At 38.4% G+C, this 23,844-nt stretch overlaps 1 protein-coding gene across 2 annotated transcripts in view; it reads left to right on the forward strand.

The window, feature by feature from the left end:
- shtn3 (shootin 3) overlaps window positions 1-23,844 on the forward strand; it is a 121,402-nt gene that overhangs the window by 74,403 nt on the left and 23,155 nt on the right. For both annotated transcript variants that reach the window (XM_039775616.1, XM_039775614.1), the window contains exons 7-8: window positions 12,892-12,986; window positions 19,217-19,363. In XM_039775616.1, coding sequence (XP_039631550.1) covers window positions 12,892-12,986; window positions 19,217-19,363 — 242 coding nt within the window. The remainder of the gene's footprint in view (window positions 1-12,891; window positions 12,987-19,216; window positions 19,364-23,844) is intronic.

Here is a 23,844-nt window from a genome sequence, read left to right on the forward strand (position 1 = left end):
TTACAAAGTAACTAATGTCCTTCCAGGATTAGGTTGTCACTCCTGTCATCCCAGGTAAAAAGTGGGCTTAGAACATGATCGGATTTAAAATAACTTATTTTGGGCTAATCTTTCAAAAGACATAAAAAATATGAATTTATGGTAGACAGTACTTGGTGGGTTTTTTTGCCGTTTGCTCATACCAAAGATTATTGTCTTGTGTTTTAATGGAGTATCTACCTTGTTATATAACTGTCTCAAAGTTCAATTACCAGATTGCGAATCAAATATCATTGTTTCCAGCAACACTCCAGGTCAAGTGGAACTCTTAGCATGGGAACCACAAAAATGTATTTAACTACACTGTGCACTGAATAAGTAAGAAATGGTTTCCTCAGAAATGCTATATGTGTGTATTACCTAAAGTAAACGTTTTCGGTGATAATTGTTATGAAGCTGGGTTTTTATATCCCAGTTAATCCAGACCGGAGACATGGTCAACACTGGAGTCTATCCATAGGCCATAAGGCACAAACAAACCCTGGACAGGGCAGTGGTCAAAACACACACACACACACAACACTCTTGAAAAAAAATGTGCCAGAGAGGTTCTTCAGAGTGACGCCATAGGAGAACCATTTTTGGTTCCCAAAAGACCCATCCACATGAAGGTTCCATAAAGAACCTTTATTCAGTTAGATCTATAAAAGGCTTCATACAGTACATAACCATGAATAGATGGTAACATATTTGTGAAATACCAGTGGCTCATGATTTTAAAAGGATTCTTGCTGCATACAATAACGAAGACCAAATCCCGGTTTTCTTAATCTGTTAGTGTTTTGCTACTGTGAGGGACGGCTGGCGGTTCAGTCCGGCCGGGACGTCCCTGAAAGAAAACAATGGAAGAAGGCAGCCTTTTCAGGACACTGCCTCCCCCGGGTCACTAGGTGGCAGCTCCCCTGGTTGGCAACGGTTCCCCAGATTCCCTCAGGGCATCCTGGGACATGGAGTTCATTTCCTCAGCCCTGTTGGGTGCTGTGGGTGCCACCAGGGGGAGCTCACCAAGAACCTGGGGACTCCTACTGTTATGACAACTTGGAAATATTTCAGAGTCACGAGGACGAAAGCCCGCAGTACTTCCAGCCGGAGTTGGGTGGTAGAGCGACAGAGCTGCTGGGAGGAGTGGAGGATTGTGATTATTGATTATTGTGTATTATAATTGTGATTGGAGAATTGTGGTGAGTTTGGTGCTTTGTGCACTGTGATTGAAGAAAAACATTAAAGAATTCTTCTTGTTGCTTTTTAAACGTGTGGCAATAGCGACCCATAGCGTCCACACTACATAGCCTACCATAAATAAAAGATCTCCACTTTTTTCTACATATTTGAAATGCATATTTAAAGAAGCCTTCCCAGAATGAAATGGCACTTTGTCAAGTAATGGTTCTACAATACAATACAGTTTATTTTTGTATAGCCCAAAATCACACAGGAAGTGCCGCAATGGGCTTTAACAGGCCCTGCCTTTTGACAGCCCCCCAGCCTTGACTCTCTGAGAAGACAAGGAAAAACTCCCAATAAAAACCTTGTAGGAAAAAATGGAAGAAACCTCGGGAAAGGCAGTTCAAAGAGAGACCCCTTTCCAGGTAGGTTGGGCGTGCAGTGGGTGTCAAAAGTAGGGGGTCAATACAATACAAAACACAGAACAGAACAATTCCTTAATACAGCATAATAATAAAAAATTTTAGAAGTACGATTTAACAGTAGATGATATGACATCATTAGGTTTGGATATTTTAAGAGTCCTGGAGACCTCATCCATCAAGCTGCCTCCCCATTTGGCCATGCCACGGCTGAAACGTTGCTCAGATGAAAGGACCCCTCTTTCCCATGATTCCTGTGATCCTCCATCAGGGATGACTTTACCATAGGCAGGCAAACAACTTGGCAGGTGGGCCATGGCACCAATTGCCACATTTGGGTACCGAGAAAGGAAACAGAATAGGTGAGGGTTAGTATTCAAATATAATTATCATGTTACTTATGTTTTAGTGCTAATGACTAACAACAGAGATGCAGTATGTACAGTTAATCAGCAGCTCTAGTCAGGATATGCTAAACTGAAGTAGTGAGTCTTCAGCCGGGATTTAAAGGCTGAGACTGAAGGGGCATCTCTTATGGAAGCAGGAAGACCATTCCACAGTTTAGGGGCCCTGTAACTAAAAGCTCGACCTCCCACTGTTATTTTATTAATCCTTGGAATCCTAAGCAGACCGGCATCTTGAGATCTTAATGTGCTCAGGTTTGTAAGTCATGATAAGTTCAGACAAGTAAGCGGACCTTGGCCATTTAATGCTTTATATGTTAAAAGGAGGATTTTGAAATCTGCCCTAAACTTAACTGGGAGCCAGTGTAAAGATTTAAGAACTGGGTTATGTGTTCATATTTTCTTGTTCTTGTAATAATTCTTGCAGCGCATTTTGGATTAACTGGAGGCTGTATAGAGAACAGTTTGAACAGCCAGTGAACACCGCATTGCAGTAGTCAATCCTACTAGAGATAAATGCATGAATTAATTTCTCACAATCCTGTTTATTTAGAAAGGCCTTAATTTCCTAACATTTTTAAGATGGAAAAAACATGTTTTGGACGACTTTGTAATATGTGCTTTAAATGACATGCTAGAGTCAAAGATAACTCCTAGATTGATTCAGTAAAATTAATTGGGATTCCAACTGAGTTAAATGACGACAAAATATTGCTGTGATCAGCGTCATTCCCTCCAACAATTAACATCTCTGTTTTATCTGTATTTAAAGACAAGTAGTTCTCATTCATCCATTCCTTTAATTCACTAACACAACTAATTAAAGACAACATCGGAGAAACTTCATTTGATTTAAATGAAAGGTATAACTGGGTGTCATCTGCATACGAGTGAAAATTAACATTATGTTTCCTAATGAGAGATCCCAGTGGAAGCATGTAAAGTGAAAACAGTAAAGGTCCCAGTACTGAGCCCTGCGGGACACCATATTGAACTTCTGTGTATAATGATGGAGTACTGTCTGCACATTTCTGTACATACTGGAATCGATTTGATAAATAAGAACTGAACCAAGCGAGCACGGGCCTGTAAGCCCAACATCGTTTTCTAGCCTGTGCAGTAAAATAGAATGGTCAATGGTGTCAAATGCTGCACTTAAGTCCAACAACATAATTACAGTGGAATTTCCTTCATCAGAGGATATCAGAATGTCATTTACAACCCGTGTTAGTGCCGTTTCTGTACTATGACCAGTGCGAAAGCCAGACTGGAATTTCTCAAATAAATTGTAATGCGTAAGGTGTGACTGAAGCTGACTGGCGACTACTTTTCTAGTATTTTAGAGAGAAATGGTAAATTTGAAATAGGCCTATAGTTATTTAGTATGTGTGGGTCTAGGTCTGACTTTTTAAGTAAAGGTTTAATGACTGACACTTTTAGTGCATCAGGTACTGTGCCATGCAGTAATGAACTATTGATAATGGTTAGAATAGGCTGCAAGAACATCCATTGCACTTTTACTAGTTTTGTTGGCACTGGATCTAGGGAACAAGTAGTGGGCTTCATTTTAGTAATTAAAGTTAAGACTTCCTGGTGAGTTACAGGATTAAAATTACTAAAGTGCTGAATGCAATGTGGCAGGGTCTGCTAAGCTAGTATTTGGTTTGTACTGTGATGCTGAGATCTGGGATCTTATATTTTTAATTTTCTCATTGAAGAAGTTCATAAAGTCTGTACTGCTAATATCTGTTGGTATTTTGCACTGTTGATCTGAATTCCCATTTGTTAATTTAGCCACTGCTCTAAAAGTACCCTAGGATTTTTATTATTGCTATCTATTAATGTAGAATAGTATTCTGAGCGAGCTTTAAAGAGGGCTTTTTTATATTTATTAACACTCTCTGTCCATGCAATTTGAAAGACATCCATCCATCCATCTGCGCTCCAGTTTTCGACACTCTAATTTAAGAGCTCGAGTATTTTCATTAAACCAGGGAGAGTTTCTATGTGCTTTGATCACTTTTGTTTTAAGGGGAGCCACTGTGTCCAGAGCATCTCTCAAGGTCACATTATAATGTGATGTTAGCTGATCTAAATTGTTTTCCACGTTTACATTTGATGTTAACTGATCTAAATGGTTTTCCACAATTACACTCGACTTACTCAAGGTATCTATAAATTTTGAAGCAGAATTACAATCTAGATGTGCACTGTCTTTGTTTTAATCTGTGAGTGCTTGGCATGGGCAGAACTAAATCAAATGTAATTAAGAAGTGATCGGAAATAACTACATTTAATGGAGTAATATTTAAATTTTGAATTTCAACTTTGTAAGTTATAATTAAATCTAATGTGTGGTTATGATTATGAGTTGGACCTTTGACAATCTGACAAAATCCTACTGAATTTAACAAATAAGTAAAACATTTGCTAAAAGTGTCAGTTTCCACATCAATGTGTACATTAAAATCCCCTATCAGAACTACGTGATCATAATTTATAGCCAAATCAGACAGAAGGTTGCTAAATTCAGTCATGAACAATGAATATGGCCCTGGTGGTCTGTAGACTAGCACTATAATTGTGTTGGAATCTGTTTTAATATTTAAAATGAATGCCTCAAAGGATGTAAAGTTGCCTAAATTTTTAGGAGTGATTTGCATTTTGTTACAATGAATTATTCCAAGGCCTCCTCCTCGACCAGAATCTCTAGACTTATGAAGGAACGAGTATCCATCTGGTGACGCCTCAGCTAGGGGAACAGTGTCACATTTACTAAGCCAGGTTTCAGTAAGAAAACACAGATCAGATTTTGTACTTAATATGATATCATTTACCAAAACAGCTTTAGTGCCAAGAGAGCGAATGTTCAATAAACAGCATTTAAAACTGCATGGTTCTTTCTGAACTGCTGATATATTTTTTGTTTTATTTTGAATTAAATTTCTATTACAGATGCCCCTGGTGGAGGGTCTGGTTTTATTCCTTGGTTTAATTATAAAGCTTATTTTTGGTTATCAATTAATTTAAGGTTTGTATCAAGACTAAATTTACTGGATGCCCCACAACAGGGATTATGGGTAACAGCTTCAGGAAAATAACAGGTGGGATAAAGAACAGCCTGTGATTTAAGATCACATGACTGCGGCCTGGATGGTGCTCTAATCAGTCAACCAGGCAGTTTTGCTGCCATATTTTGGGATAATACATAAGATCCCCTCCAGTCAGGATGAAGATCTCTTCTGAAAAATCCAGGTCTTTCCCAAAAATCATCCCAATTGTTCACAAATGCTATGCTTTTATTTGCACACCAGGTTTCTAGCCTACAAGGAACCATGCAATTCAATAAGAAACCAACAAAAACCATTAAAGGACAGTTATTTTTAAGAATGCACCAAGGCCAATTTAGCATTGCCAAACAATTTACCGTGCATGTCTTTGAACAGTGGGAGGAAGACAGAGCACCTGGATGAAACAGAACATACAAATTCCACTGCCTATATGCAGAACTGGTGAGAGGGCTGTCTGTTGTTTCAAAAACCTTTCTACAATCTCCAATGTGCTGTTCCATTTCGTGACTGCATCGATCAAAACCTTGTGTTTTGGCAAATCCAACAAACATTGCTTCTCTTTAAGCACGTGGCTAGCTGTACTGCTACGGTGGAAAAACTTTCAACTGTCAACAATCATCATCTCTAGATCCTCGTTTTCAAACGCTTCCTTTGTTGTCAAAGGAGGAACTGTGGAGGAACAAGTTTGAGAGACGGATTAGCATGACTTCTACACATGAGCAACTGAAGATATGCATAACTTATAGAATTATGGAAAGACATGAGTCTTCCTGCTGTATCTTTAATTTTGATTAATTCATGATTATTTTAAATGTCCAATAGGGGAATAAATTTGGCAGTTAAGTAACAGTTTAGTTGAAGGGTGTCTGCATGGAGATTAATAACACACGAATAGGTTACTGCATAACATACTTATTGTTTTAGAAGCAATATCTGATCATTTTATAATATTATTCACAAGATGATATAGGTGTTTTATAAAGTAGATGCCATTAAATTAATATTGAATTAAAACCAGGAGCCCCCATAATATCTGTGGACTGTGATGTGGTCATATATATGTTAGATAAATTATGGTGAATTTTGAAAGAGTACAGTGTAGTATTTTTTTTAAGAACAATGATATTTTGTTCCACATCTTACAAATACTGATGTTAACTGTTCACTGTTAATCAAGTATTGCTTCTTAAATGTCATTCCATGCTAATGTATATGTTATGAAGTCACTATTCAGACACCCTTCAAATAAAGTTTTACTGAAATTTGTCACATTATATTAATGTTCTCAATACATGGTTACGTAATCTCTATAAAAAGCCAGCACTTCAAACAGTATTATCAGTGGATGCTAATTCAATCAAGATAAAATCTATATTGAATCAAATCGGGACATTGTGAATAGAAATCAAATCAGGACATCAGAGCTAATACCCTGCCCTAGGAATGATTGACACTGTGCCACTAACGCTGACACCCGATCGGCTTCTTAGATGCAGATAGCACAATCATATAACAAGTAGACTGAAACACAAGCATATAAACAAAGCATCAAGTTGACTGAAATACTCCATCTGCTGTGAGAATGACTGTCTTCAACACCCAGCTTTTGTCTGAAGTGTGGACTGCCAGAAGATTTATTTGGAACAACCATGAAGAAGATCAGTTAGTGGTGTAGTGTCAGTCATTCTCACAGTTAGTGTGTTCATTTGCCATGATTTCGTCACCTTTCACATGAGCTGTTCGAAAATCTTCTCATTAATATTTTCAAACTGCATGCCCCCTGACACTAGACTGGAAGTACTCCACCGAGTGAACAAAAAATTGTATTGTAATTATTTCCTTCCTCCCACCAATTTTTTTTTCTCCTATCAAAAGAAAATCCTCTCAACCAATTTTTTTTTACCATTTAAAAAAAAAAATCACCCATATCACTTAAGGGGCTCCATATTACATCAACTGATACTAGAAAATGTTTTCAAAACAAAAAAAAAAAACATAGGAAGATAATCCTTAAAATATAAAAGTACATTCTTATATATAGTATTTATATATGATGGAATGGTCTGGTGGCCTATAGGGTTGATTCCTGCCTTGTGTCGAGTGTTGCTAGTTTGGGCTCCCGCATCTATTGACCTTAAAAATGGATAAATAGTTCAGTCAATGGATGGATGGAAAAAAAGTTACTTGATACATACAATATAAGCAGAGTGCACATTTATATAATTAATGTTTGATTTTTTGATCAAAGCTGATTGATTAAAATGAAAAGAATGCAGTACAGTAAACCCTCGTTTATCACGGTTAATCCATTCCAGACTCTACTGCAAAAAATGAATTTCCGCGAAATAGGATTCTTTATTTATAAATCGAATATTTTCGCAGTTAGAGCATAGAAAACCTGTTTTCGACCTTCTAAATACGTTTTTTAACATTATTATAGCCCTCTAGACATGAAATAACACCCTTTAGTCAAAAGTTTAAACTGTGCTCCATGACAAGACAGAGATGACAGTTCCGTCTCACAATTAAAAAAATGCAAACATATCTTCCTCTTCAAAGGAGTGTGCGTCAGGAGCTGAGAATGTCAGAGAGAGAGAGACAGAGAGAGAGAAAAGCAAACAATCAAAAATCAATAGGGCTGTTCGGGCTTTTAAGTATGCGAAGGACCAACGGACAAAGCAGCTGCAAGGAAGGGAGCAATGTGAAGGTAGTCTTTCAGCATTTTTTAGAGGAGCATCTGTATCCTCTAGGCCAGTGTGCGAACAGCCCCTCTGCTCACACCCCCTCCGTCAGGAACAGAGAATGTCAGAGAGAGTGAGAGAGACAGAGAAAAGCAAACAATCAAAAATCAATACGTGCTGTTCGGGATTTTAAGTATGCGAAGCACCGTGCAGGAAGCATATCGTATATTATTGAGGAGTTTTATTTAATACGTAATACGTGGTCTGATTGGGTAGCTTTTCAGCCCTCCGCCAATAGTGTCCCTTGTATGAAATCAACTGGGTAAACCAACTGAGGAAGCATGTACCATAAATTAAAAGACCCACTGTCCGCAGAAATCTGCGAACCAGCGAAAAATCTGTGATATATATTTAGATATGCTTACATTTAAAATCTGTGATGGAGTGAAGCCACGAAAGTCGAAGTGCGATATAGCGAGGGATCACTGTATTTGGTGTTTACTGGTTTTCTTTCTAAAATCTCATAACTATACAATTTGCCACAAGCTGATCAAAATATAGTAATATTGCTGATATACATTACAACTAGGTTGACAGAGAAGAATTTCTTTAGTTATTTCTTCCAAGTGGGAATCTGTTTTTTGAAATACTTTATTAATCCCTGACGGGAAACTGCCTTTTTACTTGACCTTTGGAGGTCAGAGCGGAGCTATGGGACTACTTTTTGAATGTAAAATATACAGATGTTTTCATTCAGGGCCATTTTCTTGGATAGCCTGGTTTTCTTCTTACATCCCAAACATGCATAGGTTAAGAGTGTTGGTGAATGTAAAACTAGCCTTAGGTGAGTGAGTCCGCCTGTGTAAATGAATGTATGACAGACTGATTCACTATCCATGACAGGCTCATGAAGGAAACTGAATGGATTCATTCAGCTACTAATAAAAATGTTGCCTAATCCCAAGGCTACATTTATAAGATTGTTATATCTATCCTTCCTTTTTCTAATCCAGCCAGAAGGCAACATGCCAGCAGGACTGGGGTCAAAGTGGAAACAAATTAAGGAAAGTGCGCCATCTTGATGCTGGACACACTCATGGCAATTTGCGGATGCCAGTCATAAGCCCTTAAAGTTAACTGCAGTAAGCAAAAATATAGTGCATATAATTTTTTTCCCCACAAATCATCCTTTCCATATAACTCATCTTCTTGCTTATATTTACTCTACTTTATATGCTATGAATAAAATATCTTTCACTTTCTGAATTCCCTTTTAATTCTCAACTACAGTAAGAACAAATGTATTTTTATGATTTGCTATTTTTTTGTCCTCAGAGCAGTTTGATTTCAAAAGGAAGGCCAACATAAAGCAACTTCCTTTATTATTAGTTTGGGGACTGTAATTGATTTTAAGGAAAGTAGAAAGCATGGTTTGCTTTTAAAAAGATTAAAGCCGGATGCTTTTAATGTGCGTCTGTGGTCTGCCAAGTCTTCTATAATTTAAATGCTCCTCCCCACTTACAAACACCACTTTGTCAATGCAGGTTTAAGATTGTCTTTCCTTAATATGCAAACCTCATTTTCTTCAGATGTGGAATCTCACTTATTTAAGAATTCTCCTCCAGGGGTTGATAAAGTCCACACGTGCTAGTCTATCACTTTCTGTCCCTCAGAGGATAAGGTTGTGGATGTGAACAAGGTCATACTTTGTAAAATAGATTTTAAATAATTAAGTACCTAATTACAATAACTGTATCTTTGAATGTCCCTCCATGTAGCTTTGGGGACCTTAAAGGTTTGTGTCATCCCTCCTGCTGATCTACTGAATGTTGAGACTGCACAGTGACACTTGCCTTTATTTAGTTAATGTTTTAATGCGCTCATTGACGTAATCCCCCGGTGGGCTCCTAATGTGTGCTGTTTGCTATAAGCTCATCCTCTCTAGTTTTCTCCTGCACTTTTCTGCACTGTTGATTTGATTGAGACTGACTTGTCCTCAGCAGACACTAAGGGGGGCAGCCTACTGTCTGCTGATAATGATGAAACTGCAGATCCACTGGAGATACTTGTTTTATTATTGCCAGGCCACATTTTTAGAAAGACTAATTTTTCTATATGTTAAATCTCTATTATAAATAATTTATTTACAAATATTTGGTCTGGGTTAAAGTGTAATATCTAAACAATTGTTTAATGTGAACAGTAAGATATGTAGATACATGCTTTTTAGCATATCATCAGTGATGTTACATGGGGTTATCAAGTGTTTTGGGTCTTTCAATGTCTGACACCCTTGCTCAGCTGTCCCAACCAGGGTTAATCAGACCATGGTTTGTGCTCAGATGGCACTTATTCTCCTTATGGACCTCCTCTCCTGACCCAGAGCCATCTCAAGGTCCTTTCTGTTGCATCCATGATTCTTTTGGTGGCTCTTCTCCTCCACTCTCTGGTGATGCCAAGAGTACAGAAGGCTCCATAGAGTTATTGCCCTGCAAAACCCCTGCAACCAACCTCAATGGGTATACACCGTGTCTTCCGACCCTGTTTATGGCAGTCCAGCAAAATATCCTCATACCTGGCCCTCTTCCTCTCATGTGCTTCCTCTAGTCAGTTGACCCATGGGACTATCAGCTTCAGAAGAACAATGATCTTTGTTGCTTCTGAATCAAGAAGGATGTCTGGCTTCAAGGAAGTTAATGTGATATGCCAAGGAAATTCTAAATACTTTTCCTGTTTCCACATGGAGCACATGTTTGTCTGTTTATTTAGACATGTTCTTCATATGCTGTTAATTTCTATCCATATATCTTTATATGGTGCCAGGTGCCCAGCCATAGAACCTTTGGAGCATTGTGGACAAACTGTGCTCCAGCTAAATAGATTAAATGGACTCGGCAAGATTTCATACTCTGTCTGCACCAGGACCTTCATGTGCTCAGGTTTCGCCATCCATAAGTCAGACCATATCATGTGATAATTGCTATGTAGGAGCAAAAAAATCATGTAACAACTTGATGAATTACATTGACCTCTGTTAATGATGTTGAAAACAGAAATCTTTTAAATCTTCTTTTAAATTACTGTATATAGAGCCATAAACAAAATGAGGAGTTGGTTAAAAGAATAAGATGCTTCTGTTATGATAGACTGCCTCCTGAAGGCCATAACACACTTCATTATTCAGGTCCAGACTCAAATCACATTTTACACAAACATTATGTCTTTTATCTCCAAGGAGCTGTAATATTGTAGAAAATAGCATAGCAATAAAATATTTTATGATCATTCTAAATTTTGTTCTGCTGTACTTGGTTGGGTGCCTTGCTCACGTATGCAATATAAAATTAACATACTTACTTTTTGTCATTAACATAATAATCCTCCTTCTTCACCAGTAAACCTTCAGCCAGGCTAACCCCTCAACTATTGAACCATGCATCTGCTCTGGTGTGGCTCGCTGCAAATGTTGATTATTGATCAGTTTTCCATATCTCACACAAAAATTCCTGGACCATCTTTGGATACTGCTTAGCAGATAACCACCATCCCGCTTTTGTGCTAGATGCCTAACACTAACGCCAGCAAGTCCACAATTGTGCTCATAATGGGAGAGGAGTAAGAAATACATTACACAGGAATGCCCCTTCATCCAGGGTCATCCCTAAATTCACTAAATGGGCCTCTAAAAATAAATAGCATTAATAGGGCTTCATCTGGTTAGTATTCTTGCTCTCTGGTTAGTGAATATATCATAAAGATTCCCTTATCACCAATGTGGTGCATCGTTACTTTATGTTCTTTTTCTTGAAACATCAGCTCATGTTATGTTAATAAAAGGCAATGATACTCAAAATGTTAGACATCCACAACTATCATGAGCTACAGAAATCAAACACCAGTACTTTAGGGTAGGGCAAAAGAGAAATTGTTAGGTCAACATAGGCCAAGTACATGGAATTAATACAGGTAGTTCACCAGCTACAAAATGCAAAGAAGAGTCAAGGGTGAATTTCAGAGCTGAGTCATTGCTTAATTAAACCTTATTTTTCTTTTTGGTTTTCTTAATTTCGTTGAACTGATTCATGCTGTCATGATTTTAATATAATGATCAAAAATTTTAGATATGAGACAATGTCTTTGTCTTTTTTACTGGGAGGAGGTTATCTTATGCACCACCCTGCTTAGCCCACATGGCTAGCAAGAGCCACTGGTGTTGAAAACAGCACGGCAGCACCCATAAAACAATGCACAAAATAACAATAAAAAAATTAAAACAAGAAGACAGGAAGAATACAATAAATTAGGGGGTGTGGGCACAGCAATGAAAGTTAGGATGAAAGGTGCATGGAAGAACAAGAGTTGTCCACCATTCTGACTCCTAAAGGAATCTCTCTGGCATTGATGGAAAAAGTGCATGAAAGCCATGCGCATAATATGCATTATGGGAGTAAGTGATGAAGGCAGATCATGAAACAAGGCTAGAAAGAACAGAGATGAGAAAGATCAGATGGCTTTGTGGAGTGTCACAGATTGAGAGGAAGAACTGGTGTGAAGACAAAAGAGGTTGTGTTGAGGAGAAAAAGACTAAGGTGATTTGGGCATGTGGAGTGACTGGGAGTTGATGATGACATGAAGAGTTGCACCAAAATGAAGGTCCAGAAGGGTGTGAAGAAAATGTGGTTGGATGTGGTGTCAGAATACATGAAAAGAATGAATAACACCCCAATGGATACCCAGGAGAGTGATGATAATGATCAATGCAAACAATTGACCCTTACACTGTTTTAGACATTTTTATTAGTAATATTACACATTGTTTTGTCACATGCTCTCCAAGAATGATCATGAATAGTACTGCTGTAACTAAAATAAAGACTGAACATGTTATATGTGGTTAGTATAAATACTGATAAGAACATCACAGAAAAAAGTCTGTCTAACAGCTACCATGTGGTACTAAAGCATGTCTGCCTTCACCCAGAACACTGTTTCCTCTAATATCACTAATAAGGTAAACATCCAGAAGTAATAGTTCATCTAAGATGCTCTAGCATTGCCAAAAAGGCTCTGGAGTTTGTCTGCTGTACTGTGACATTTCCTTTTCTTATAGTTTCATTGATGGCAACAGAGGAATATGAAGAACTACGAGAGAAACTGGAGCTGGAACAGAGTTTGAGGCAGAAAGCTGAGGCCTATGCACATGAGGTGTGTGACAAAAAATGATGCTTTTTCATATATACTGCCAAACAGATTAAGTAGAAATAATGATTGTTAACAAATTGGTATAGGAGTAAATAAAAAAAAATCACTCATAACACTAGTTACTAGGATTGTGATGTTTGTTGATGCTTACGTCTTTTTTTCTAATTTTACTTTGATATCTCTTAATTATGAATTCTTGTAGTCCTGCCCCTTCTATTGCTATATTAGTTGCTATATATATGTGAATTCACTTAAGCATTAATCAGCTCTGCAGTAAACCTATAGGTGCTTGTAAATATGGCGGTAGGTAGACAATGTAACATGCCACCTTGCATTTGTGTCCATTCAAACTTGTGTCTTCACCCTACTGAAGAGTTTGATATGATTGATATTTAATTTTGTCACACAGTGTTTTAGATATGAATGCAAGGCTAAGAAATACTGTACATTAAAGGCCGTTCAGTACCTGTTGTCTATATGGCCTATTAAGAATCAATTTTTTTTGCATTGTTCTAATGTTTATTTATAGTTTACTGGAGTGAGACATGGCTAGTGAAGGCAGAGCAGGAAGCATGTTGCAGAGGGCTTAGCCGAGAATGATGAAGTGAAATACAGAGTATCACGGATTGAGAATAAAATGAGTGGAGAGTTAAGAGACATGATAGACGTAGAGTCAATAAGACATGCAATCAGGTAGCTACATCTTACACTTCATGCACAAAAGGAAAACAGACAGTTCATTGTGATTGCATAGTTGGCTAATAGCTAAAGTGCCCACATGTCTCAATTAAACTCTTTTTAAGAGCAGTTAAGGTTTCTGCTTCAGTTTTGTGACTATGTGGTTACTTCTACATTCCAATTACCTTTTGCATGTAGAAGTGCTTCTTGGGTTTCTCTCTTCCTTACCTTTCACTGGGGTACTTCATTATATGATTTAGTTGAGGTGGTTTAAGCATGTAGAGTGTAAAGCAAATAATAACTTGGTCAAGAGATGCAGTATGGTGGAGGCGAAGAGGATGAAGCCAAGTGAGGGTGGTAGAAGTCATGAAGGTCAAAGAAGATGTCATGAGAATAATACATTTCATCCCTGAGAATACTAAAATCCTAGGAGTCTGGCGAGAAGAAATTTTGGGGTCAAGTTGCCAACCCGGGTACACAAAAATTATGTCTGCTGACAATAACACCTTGTAGAGTCTGTGTTAATAAAACCCAGCCCCAGGGGATGCAAAAACCAGTGTGTTTCTTCATACTGGTCCAAAGCCTGGATAAATGGGGAGGGTTACGACAGGAAGGGTATACGGTGTAAAACAATAAACAAAAATATAGATTTTCATTCCGGATCACTCGAGACTGGGTTAACAATGGCCGCCACCAGTACTGTTAGCCAAAAGGGTGCTGGCGGAAAAGGAAACCTGGTGGTGGAATGGGGAGCAACAGTAGAATATACAGAGGAAGATGCTGGAGAAGAAGTGGGATAGTTAGAGAGATGTGGAAAGTAAACAGGAGTATAAGAAGAATTAAGGTGAACACAGAGGTGGTGCAATCAATGTGGAGGTGGAATTACAACAGGGATCAACTCTGAGCCCTTACTTATTTGCAATGGTGATGGACAGGTTGACAGACAAGATTAGACAGGAGTCCACATGGACTGTGTTGTTTGCTGATAACATTGTGATCTGTAGCAAGAGTAGGGAGCAGGTTGAGCAGACCCTGGTGAGGTGGAGATATGCTCTGGAGAGGAGAGGAATGAAGGTCAGTAGGAACAAGACAGAATACATGTGTGTAAATGAGAGGGAGGTCAATGGAATGGCGAGGATGCAGGGAGTAGAGTTGGCGAAGGTGGATGAGTTTAAATACTTGGGATCAACAGCACAGAGTAATTGGGGTCATGAAAGAGAGGTGAGTGGGTGGAGAAGAGTGTCAGGAGTGATTTGTGAAAGATGGGTACCAACAAGAGTGAAAGGGAAGAACTACATGACAGTAGTGAGATCAGCTATTTTATATGGGTTGGAGACACTAGCACTGTGCAAAAAACAGGAGACAAAGCTGGAGATGGCAGAGTTAAAGATGTTAAGATTTGCATTGGGTGTGGCGAGTATGGACAGGATTAGAAATGAGTGCATTAGAAAATCAGCTCAGGTTGAACAGTTTGAAGACAAAGTCAGAGAGGCGAGATTGCTTTGGTTTGAACATGTGCAGAGGAGAGATGCTGGGTATGTTGGGAAAAGGATGCTAAGAATGGAGCGATCAGGTAAGAGGAAAAGAGGAATGCCTAAAAAGAGGTTATGGATGTGGCAAGAGAGGACATGCAGGTGATGGGTGTGACAGAGCAAATTTGCAGAGGACAAGGAGGATATGGATCAAGATGATCAGCTGTGGCAACCACAAACAGGAGCAACCGAAAGAAGATGAAGAAGAGTCTGTGTTAATAGGCCAAATCTGTAAATTTCACAATGTGATTCTTCTCTTTTTAGTCCTTGTAAGTTAATTGTCAGCAGGGGCTCTTCTCATAAATGATTTTGATTATACAAAATTCAAATCACATTTTATATATTTTTACATTTTGAAAAGTATGCTGTTTCACAGCTCTGGCATCCTGCGACTTAGAAACAGTGTTTGTCAGTTTAGAAGGCTTGCTGGTTCTGCTTCCACTTTTCCAAAGACACTGGTTGTAGTTTAATTGTAGACTGTAAATTGGACTGTGGTGAATGGCTGTACCCTGAGATGAAGTGATGCCCCATCCAGGGTCAGTTCCCCTGTGATGGTCAATGGTGGAAAGTAATGATATGTCATTTTAGGAAATGCAGAGTGTGCAAGTTATCTGGAAGTGATGAAGCAAGCAGAAAACCAAAAAGCTTTAGAGTTAAGGTGATTTATTTTGTTTTTATTCTGCTTAATTTCCACCTTGAAGACAAATAGTAAGAAGACTGTTTCATTCAGCATCCTATGAATATCAAGATAATTAAATATACTGTATTTCTTTATAATTCAATATATATTAAGAACACACAATATACCTTAGATTTTTAGGGAATTGTATGTTACTGAAAATTCACATCTAAATATCAAGACAAATATTAAAACAGTGTAGTATTTTCAGAAGCTCTGGTGACTGTTATAGTGTGCACATACTGTATATGAATGAGCATGGACTCACTGACATTTATGATTTTGTGTTGCAAAAAATAATAGGACAGTTTTTTAAACTAATATTAAGAAATTCAGCCTCAGGTGTTGTGGTAAATAATAAAAAAGAATGTGAAATACAATGGTCCATAAGTATTTAGACAGTGACACACTTTGGTTCTGTACACCGCCACAATGGATTTGAAATAAAGCAATGAATGAATGAAAAAAATGAATCTCTCACTTCAATGCAGAATGAAAGAAATGTTTATGATATAATAGAACCCAATGGTGATAAATAATGTACAATCGCAAACAATGTGAAAAATGTCCACGGAAAAAAGACAAAATATGTTGTTCATGTTGCATAGTCCTAATGTCCATTATCCAGATGTATGCTCAAAATGTACAAAACGTGCATTTTTACTAAAATATTTTATTATAATATTAACCAGTAACGGCGCACTGCACGATAATGTGCAGTGAATACACTTGATTTGATCATTCCTAGTTATCCTCCTCTTTCTCTGTACGTTTAGTATTCGTTTGCTCAGAGGTTGATGCGTTTGCTGCTTCCTAAGCAGCTCTTGTTTTCTCCACCCTAGCAGCCCGCTTCTTCTCTTCTTTTGACGGCATCTTTTGAGTTAAAACTGATTAAGTCAGTGTTTGCGTTGCATTTACTTAATTTTTCACTTAAGCTGGCACTTAAGTCTTCAATCTGCCTCAAGAATGACTTAAGATATGAAGAGGTAGGGAAGTGATGGTGAAGGTGGTAGGGAATGAGAACTGCGCCATACACATGCGCACACGGCTGCCCTGTTGGCCGTTGCCAAGAGTTGATTCTACAATAAAATAAAATAAAAATAAAAAGAGGAATAACCTTGGAGGTCAATCATCACCCTGAAAGTGGATAGTAGACATCACATAGTATATGTGTACCAAATTTCAGCTCAATAGTTCAAACGGTTTGAGAGCTACAGGCGATTTAAAATACTGGACAGACAAACGAACAGCCACGGTAGTGTATGATATAAGAAGATCAGGAGGATGAAACACATCCTTCAGTAGGTAACATGTCTGCATTTCGACATACAGTGTTTCAATGCCTGCATTACATATTTCAGTTTTAATTGTAATAAGCCTGCTTTTATAATATTCCTCATTCACATAACTGTCCAGTCAACCTCTTGCCTTTTACCACACCATTTGATTGTATGAGATGAAATCTCGCCAGCATTAAAACAGCATCTACTGTAGAGTAAGGGGGTTAAGCCAGTTCTACACAATATGTACAATTCCACATTACCTTACTGGGCTGTGACTCGCCAAGAAAGGTGACAGTTCAACCATCTTATTCGAAAAGGACTGAACATTTCTAATTATATTGGCAGAGCAGATAGAGATCGCTCATAAAAATCATGCCCTTCTTCCTGTTTTCTGCCTTCGTATCTGTTTTGTGCAGCTCTCACGTGGAACACTAGCAGGAAAAATGAGAAGTGTAATTCAGATGAAGGTGATGCACAAGCATTTTCATGCTGGGCCTTGAGACATCCATCATCTAAAGCTCCGCTCATGTAGCAGTGTACTTTGACATTTTCTTTCATTCCTTTTTGACTTTGCTTTGTTTTTTGGATTTACAAATTTAGTTTTGTGCCTAATTTTCTCCCGGTGTTCTGGTGTTTGAACATTTTCAAGTTTTTTGATGCTGTTTATGGATTTGTCATTTGTATTTTTTAAAGTGTCTCTCTGCCTGTTGATGTTAACCTCCTGTCATGTTTGGACTACAGACTAGTAATAAAATATCTATTTTCTTTTAGCAAACACCTTATTTGGCACCATGTAGATTAATGGGGGTCCTACAATGGACTGGCGCCTTGATGCTGCTGCGATAGGCTCTGGTCTCCTTTATCAAAACTCTTCTTTTTGATTAATTATAGGTTTGAGAAGGTTATTGTTGACTGCAATTATTCAAAGCAATCATTAAGATTAAATTACTGTGCAAAAGATAAAAACATTTGCATATTTACATTATGAGTGCATAATATTACTATTATGTTTGAAAATTTGCTTTTGTGCTATGACCGGATTCAGATCCACATTAAGCAAACCTCAGGTCTTTGTGTGCCCACTGTTGTACATGTATTTTTGAGCACAGAGTCGGGATGGACAGCCGCTGAGGTGTGTTATGTGTATATCTATGCTGATGATTAACTTTTAATCAGATAATAAACACTTTACACCATTTTCCTGTAACAAGCTGGATAACATAGTCCCATCAGCCCACAATTAAGTACTTAACAAGGGGTTACTGTTAGCACATTTCAAAGACAGACTGGGGCATGTTTCGTAGCTTTAGGCAAAGAAAGTCATGGAAAATGAATTTGATAAAAATGATTAAATCTGAGGATTGAGTTAATTGGATGTGACAAATATGATGCTATCTTAATAAATGAGATATTGATTCAGACAAAAGACCAAGAACAACAACAGGGAGAGCACAGATGCATCACAGATGCCTGCTTATAATTTTGGAAGTTTTATTTTTCTTCCATCTATTGTCTTTCTGAATCCACTTAGTACAAATACAGTAGATGGATAGCCTGTCCATGTATGGGAATAAACCATGCATTAGTAACTTATTTTGTAAGAAGTGCCTCACAAAAAGCTATTTATTTCACAGAATCGATTGAAGCATATATCCAGTGCAGAAGAGGTACTAGTAAATTTAAAGACATCCATGCAAGATTATTGCAATCCTGGTATGAAAGTGTGAAGTTGTCTCTGTTTCTCCTTCAGTGGTATGGCATTCAACAGAATTAGGTGGAAAGTAAGAACAAACAGAGGATGGGATGCTATTCCAATGCAGGGCACACACATCTTCATTCACAAGAGGTCAAGTTAATACCACCACGTGGCCCTGCATGCACATCTTTAGGATTTAGGAAGAAACTCGGAGTAGTACTGCTTTAGCTGGATCAGTTACAAGTATTTGTGACAAAATTTTCTTCTTTGTGTTGGTGCTTAGTATTAGTGCACAGCACTATATATCAGCTAATTATAGTCTGCGCTCATATAGTGCTGGGAGTAATAATGATGTCTGTTAACAGATGCTGATCAAACAAAAAGAGGCAAATCGTCAGAGTATGATCCTGCTTCAGCAGGCTGATCCCAGTGTGCAGCTGCTCAAAGCCCTTGAAGATGTGGCTAAAATTACCAAGGAGTTGGAAGAAGAAAGACTTCAGCATCGTGAAAAGGTATGCTGCTATGGTTGCACTTAACAAGAACATAAGCACAACTTTGATAACAACAAGACATTAAGCCCAACATAGCTTAGTAATCTGTATTCCTCTAATATCTGTACATACAGTTTGCAATTTTTAGAAATTGTGGGCAACTGGATACTCACACTGTGTGTTAGAATCGCCAGTCATATAAGTGGTCAAACTGTTCGAACACATCCAGCCCGATTAACAGGCCACAAAGTTGGTGCCCCGTCTCTATGTGAATAAGGTACCAATGGACAGCTTTACCCATTCAAAAAAATATGATGGCCACAAGCTTCTCAAAATGTCAACAAATAAAAGAGCTGTATTCCTAACTCTTGCCATATGGTGCCCTGAAAATACAAATAAAATAAACCAAAAAGGTCTAACTAAACACACTGTGGGCTGAGGAGCAGACAATATGGGCTATTTTACACAAAAAAATTAAAGGTACGTAGACTACTGTTGTGTGTGTTTAATTCAGGTTCTTCCACTAAAAGTTTCCTAAGATGCTTTTGTCATTGGCCATTTAGTTATACAAGATTTTTGAAATAAAAAAAGTGAAAGTGTGCATGACAAAGATAGTACCCAATGTTTAATAACTGTGATCGATGCGCAATGAAACCTGGTTGTGAGACTACTCACACTACAAGATAGCCAACTGAAATTTCTGACATGACAGAAATCTTTCTGATTGTAAGACATCCCAATTATAAGAGGCAATCGGGTATTGTAACTTCACTCATACTGCACATGAAGCTGAAATTTGGACCAAATCAGAAAATCATTCAGAAATCAAGATTAAAATTCTGCCAAAATCACACAAGCTATATACAGGGGTGGGCAAAAGTTGGTTTACAGTTGTAAGAACGTGAAAAACAGTTTATTCTTGTATTATTTATTTCTTAATTATTGTATTATTTGTCTTCTTAAAGTTAGTAAAGCTATTGAATTAATAAAGCTATTGTAATAATCATGAACTGCATGTCTTTTTCCATACAAACAACTGTAAACCTACTTTTGCCCATGTATTAGATCCAGGGCTTGTATTATAATCCAGGTATTATATCTCCTTGATGGGCTGGTAACGCCTTGGGATCCCACAGTATGAGTTGGCAAGTTTGGCTGAGGAAACTGAGATATGGGCCTCACTGCTAAGACTGTTGCCACCATGACCTGGTTTTGAATAAGTGGTAGAAAATGAATGAATGAAAGGATATTGAAGCGCAAGAGATGCTTAATACCAATAAAACACCTAAATGGATAATTAAGTAAGTACACACATAACCAAATAAACAGTGACATTAAGTCAATGTTAAAATAAATAACATCCAATAAAAAAATGGTTCTTGCCCCATGGCCATCTATCTTGTGATATGTGCTGGCTCCTTATGATCCTCAATTAGGATATACAGGTTAGAAAAATGGACGGATGGATTGATGGAAATAATAAATATGCTTGATTTGTTTCTCCATCTATCCACTTCTACTTTGTGATGGTGCGGGTCAGCTCCATGTTACCAGTTGCATCCCAGGAACCTCTTGAACTTGTTACCGCCAATAACATACTTGAGGGATGCAGCCATTAACGTGCAGCCGACCTGCACCATCACATTTGGTGGCAGCTTTGGGATGAGCTGAGATGGTGAGGACTGAAGACAGGAAGAAGAAACAGTCATTGGGCTAGGTGCCTGACTTTCAAAAGAATCCATGAACCTAAGCCGGAAGAGGACTTTTAAGAACTGAACTTCTTGATGAACAAAAAAAAGACAGAGAAAGAGTGGAGATGCTGTGAGGACAGTATCAGAAGGAGGGACAAGATGTGGCAGCATGGTTGAAGGTCCAGCGATAGAACAAAGGATTGGTGCTCTACAGGTGGATCACCCCCACTGATTGTCCGGAGGACTGGATGTGTTCAAGGGGTTTCCTCGCTAGGGATCTGAGGTACACCAGAGCGAGTGAAAAGGAAGAGAAGAAGACAACTGACCCCAATTGGTTGTGGCAGCCAAGACTGGAGTCAAGTTGGTGAGGACCGTGGCTGCCGGAGCCTCCGCCAGCTGAGCAAGTAATGAGGGAGCCAGGGAGATAAAGAGGGAGTAGTGCTGGGCCTGTCCAAGAGTGTAAGTAACATTGACCTGATGACTGTGATGGTTTTTATTCTCATTTTAAGTGTTGCTTTTAAACTCACAGATTGTCACTGTTTTGATAGGTTATTTATTTATTGATTGACCTATTGCATTACACTGCTTTTGAACACTTAATTTCTTTTTTTTTGATATATTGTTTTAATAAAAGCACTACTCTCTTTTAAACCTATCCCTTGCTTTTGAGTAAGTGTCATCATTTGCTGGGCTCATCCCTCGGGTATGTTATCGACCATAGCGGGTTCAAGGGGCTTCTGGGATGCAACCGGTAATGTGGACCCACCCGCACCGTCACACACTTCCACATTTGGTTAATCAGGGTTATGGGACGCCAGGGCTTATCCTGATATTTACCTCTTTAGTTATTACATAACACTTTTTGCTTCTTATCGCTTCAGTTGTAAGTTTTCTTTTTGCATCTTACCACACACATTTATATTTTTCCCTTCTGCATTTTTTTTATGATTTTTCATTAGAAAGTGTTTTGCCTTTACTTTAATTATATTTGGTCATTTAATTTTCCATTACATTATTGCAAAACCCTTTATAAATGTAAGTCACAGTCATTATTAAGCAGCCCACCAACCACAAATTCAGCTATAATTCTGTTCAGAAATTTGCTTTAAGCAGCTATGGACCACCAGGGTGCATTCAGTTGCCCTAACCAGACACAGACAGGCAGGACACGAGTTCCAGTCCAGCACACACGTTTATTTACAGCTGGGGAGCAGTTTTCTCTGCTTCCCACAGCACAGTACATAAAACACAGCTCTCTTCTTTCTGTTCCTCACTTTTTCCTTCCCCTCCATTCCTCCAGGCAAGCTTCGTCCACCTCCTCCCAACTCTGGCTCTCCAAGTCGAGTGAGGTGGCTCCTTTTATTCAGCTCCTGGAAGTGCTCCAGGTGGTTCATCAGTATTACCTGGAATCACTCCCAGGTGTGGTGGACGTCCACTATAGGGCTTTACAGCTCCCCCTGGCGGCCCCCGCAGAACCCAACAGGGCTGTACTAAAGTCCAGGTTCCAGCATGCCCTGTGGGACTCTGTGGTGCCACAGCCACCCAGGAGGGCTGCCCTGTAGTATCCCAAGAGAGGTAGTGCCTCACAGATGCTCTCTCCCCTGGTCCTACCATCCAGATGGCATCCCAGCCAGGTAATGGCTGAGGCCGCCCGTCACACAGCTAATTAACAAATTGTTATCTGTGTTTAAAACTATTAAAAACGTGCTATAAAAACATGCAGGTTTTGCTAACTAGTCCAGTATCACTGAGTAGGCCCTGGGAGGGTAGCCGTCAAGGTGATTCCAAAAATTGCATCTGAAAGTTAATTAGATGGATGAACAACTGAAATACAAAGGCAATTTAGGTGAAGATATTTTTTGAAAAGCTCAGTGATGTATGATATGTGGAAAGCTTGACATGCACTACATCAGAACTGATCAGACCTTGCAAACACCAACATTTCAGTAGAAACAAAGTGAACTCACCATGCTTGATAAAAGACTCATGCTCATGTATGCATGTTAGATTGCCTAAAGGAGCGTGTTTAGTGTTTGCAAAGCAGGGGGTTTATTCACTTTATTTTGGAGAATATAAAATAGTCATAAAAATGGCACTGAGTTTTATTGCTTCTTAAATCACATCATTTTAGCTGAGGCAGACTCTTGTGAATTCTTAAGTAGCAGAATCTCTCAAAGCACGTAATCCATGTCCTAGAGACATCAATTACAGAAGAACCTACCTGAAATTCCTGACGATTTTCTGTAAATTATGTAAATCTTATTCAGGTTAACGAAAGACAAATGCCATGAGATATGCAGTACAGCGAATGTGCTCTCATAGTTGTTTTGTCAGTGGTTCCTCCCTGATTAATTGTTTAAGCCTGATAGCCTTTGGCAAAAATGTGTTAAATTCAGACATTTTCAGTGTCAATCCAGCAGTTTAGAGGAATCTGAATCTCATGGCAGAACAGTGTACACGAGGCTTATTGTGTAAAGAATATGATTATCAATTATATTTTACTTTAGGGCTGTATCACTGTATACCTGTGAATGTAAAAATTTTCTGCACTTTATTTCACACTTGCCACACATCTGAGATAAATACCTAAGCAGCAGTTTTAAGTGATGTTGCCAATAGTTTTTGCAAAGCACTTTGCCATTGCTCAAGGTGATCTAATTCAATCTAAAGTAAGAGGATGCTGCTAATAACGTGCAATCAGTTTAAGCCCTTCCCTAACATCATCTTGAACATCAGGTTCAATATTGTGCAATTACTAAACACAAGAAGGGGTGCACCCCTATTAGCCACCCTAAACTGGAGCAATTGTAA

The sequence above is a fragment of the Polypterus senegalus genome, chromosome 13 (genome assembly GCF_016835505.1).
Source record: "Polypterus senegalus isolate Bchr_013 chromosome 13, ASM1683550v1, whole genome shotgun sequence".
Lineage (NCBI taxonomy): Eukaryota > Metazoa > Chordata > Cladistia > Polypteriformes > Polypteridae > Polypterus > Polypterus senegalus.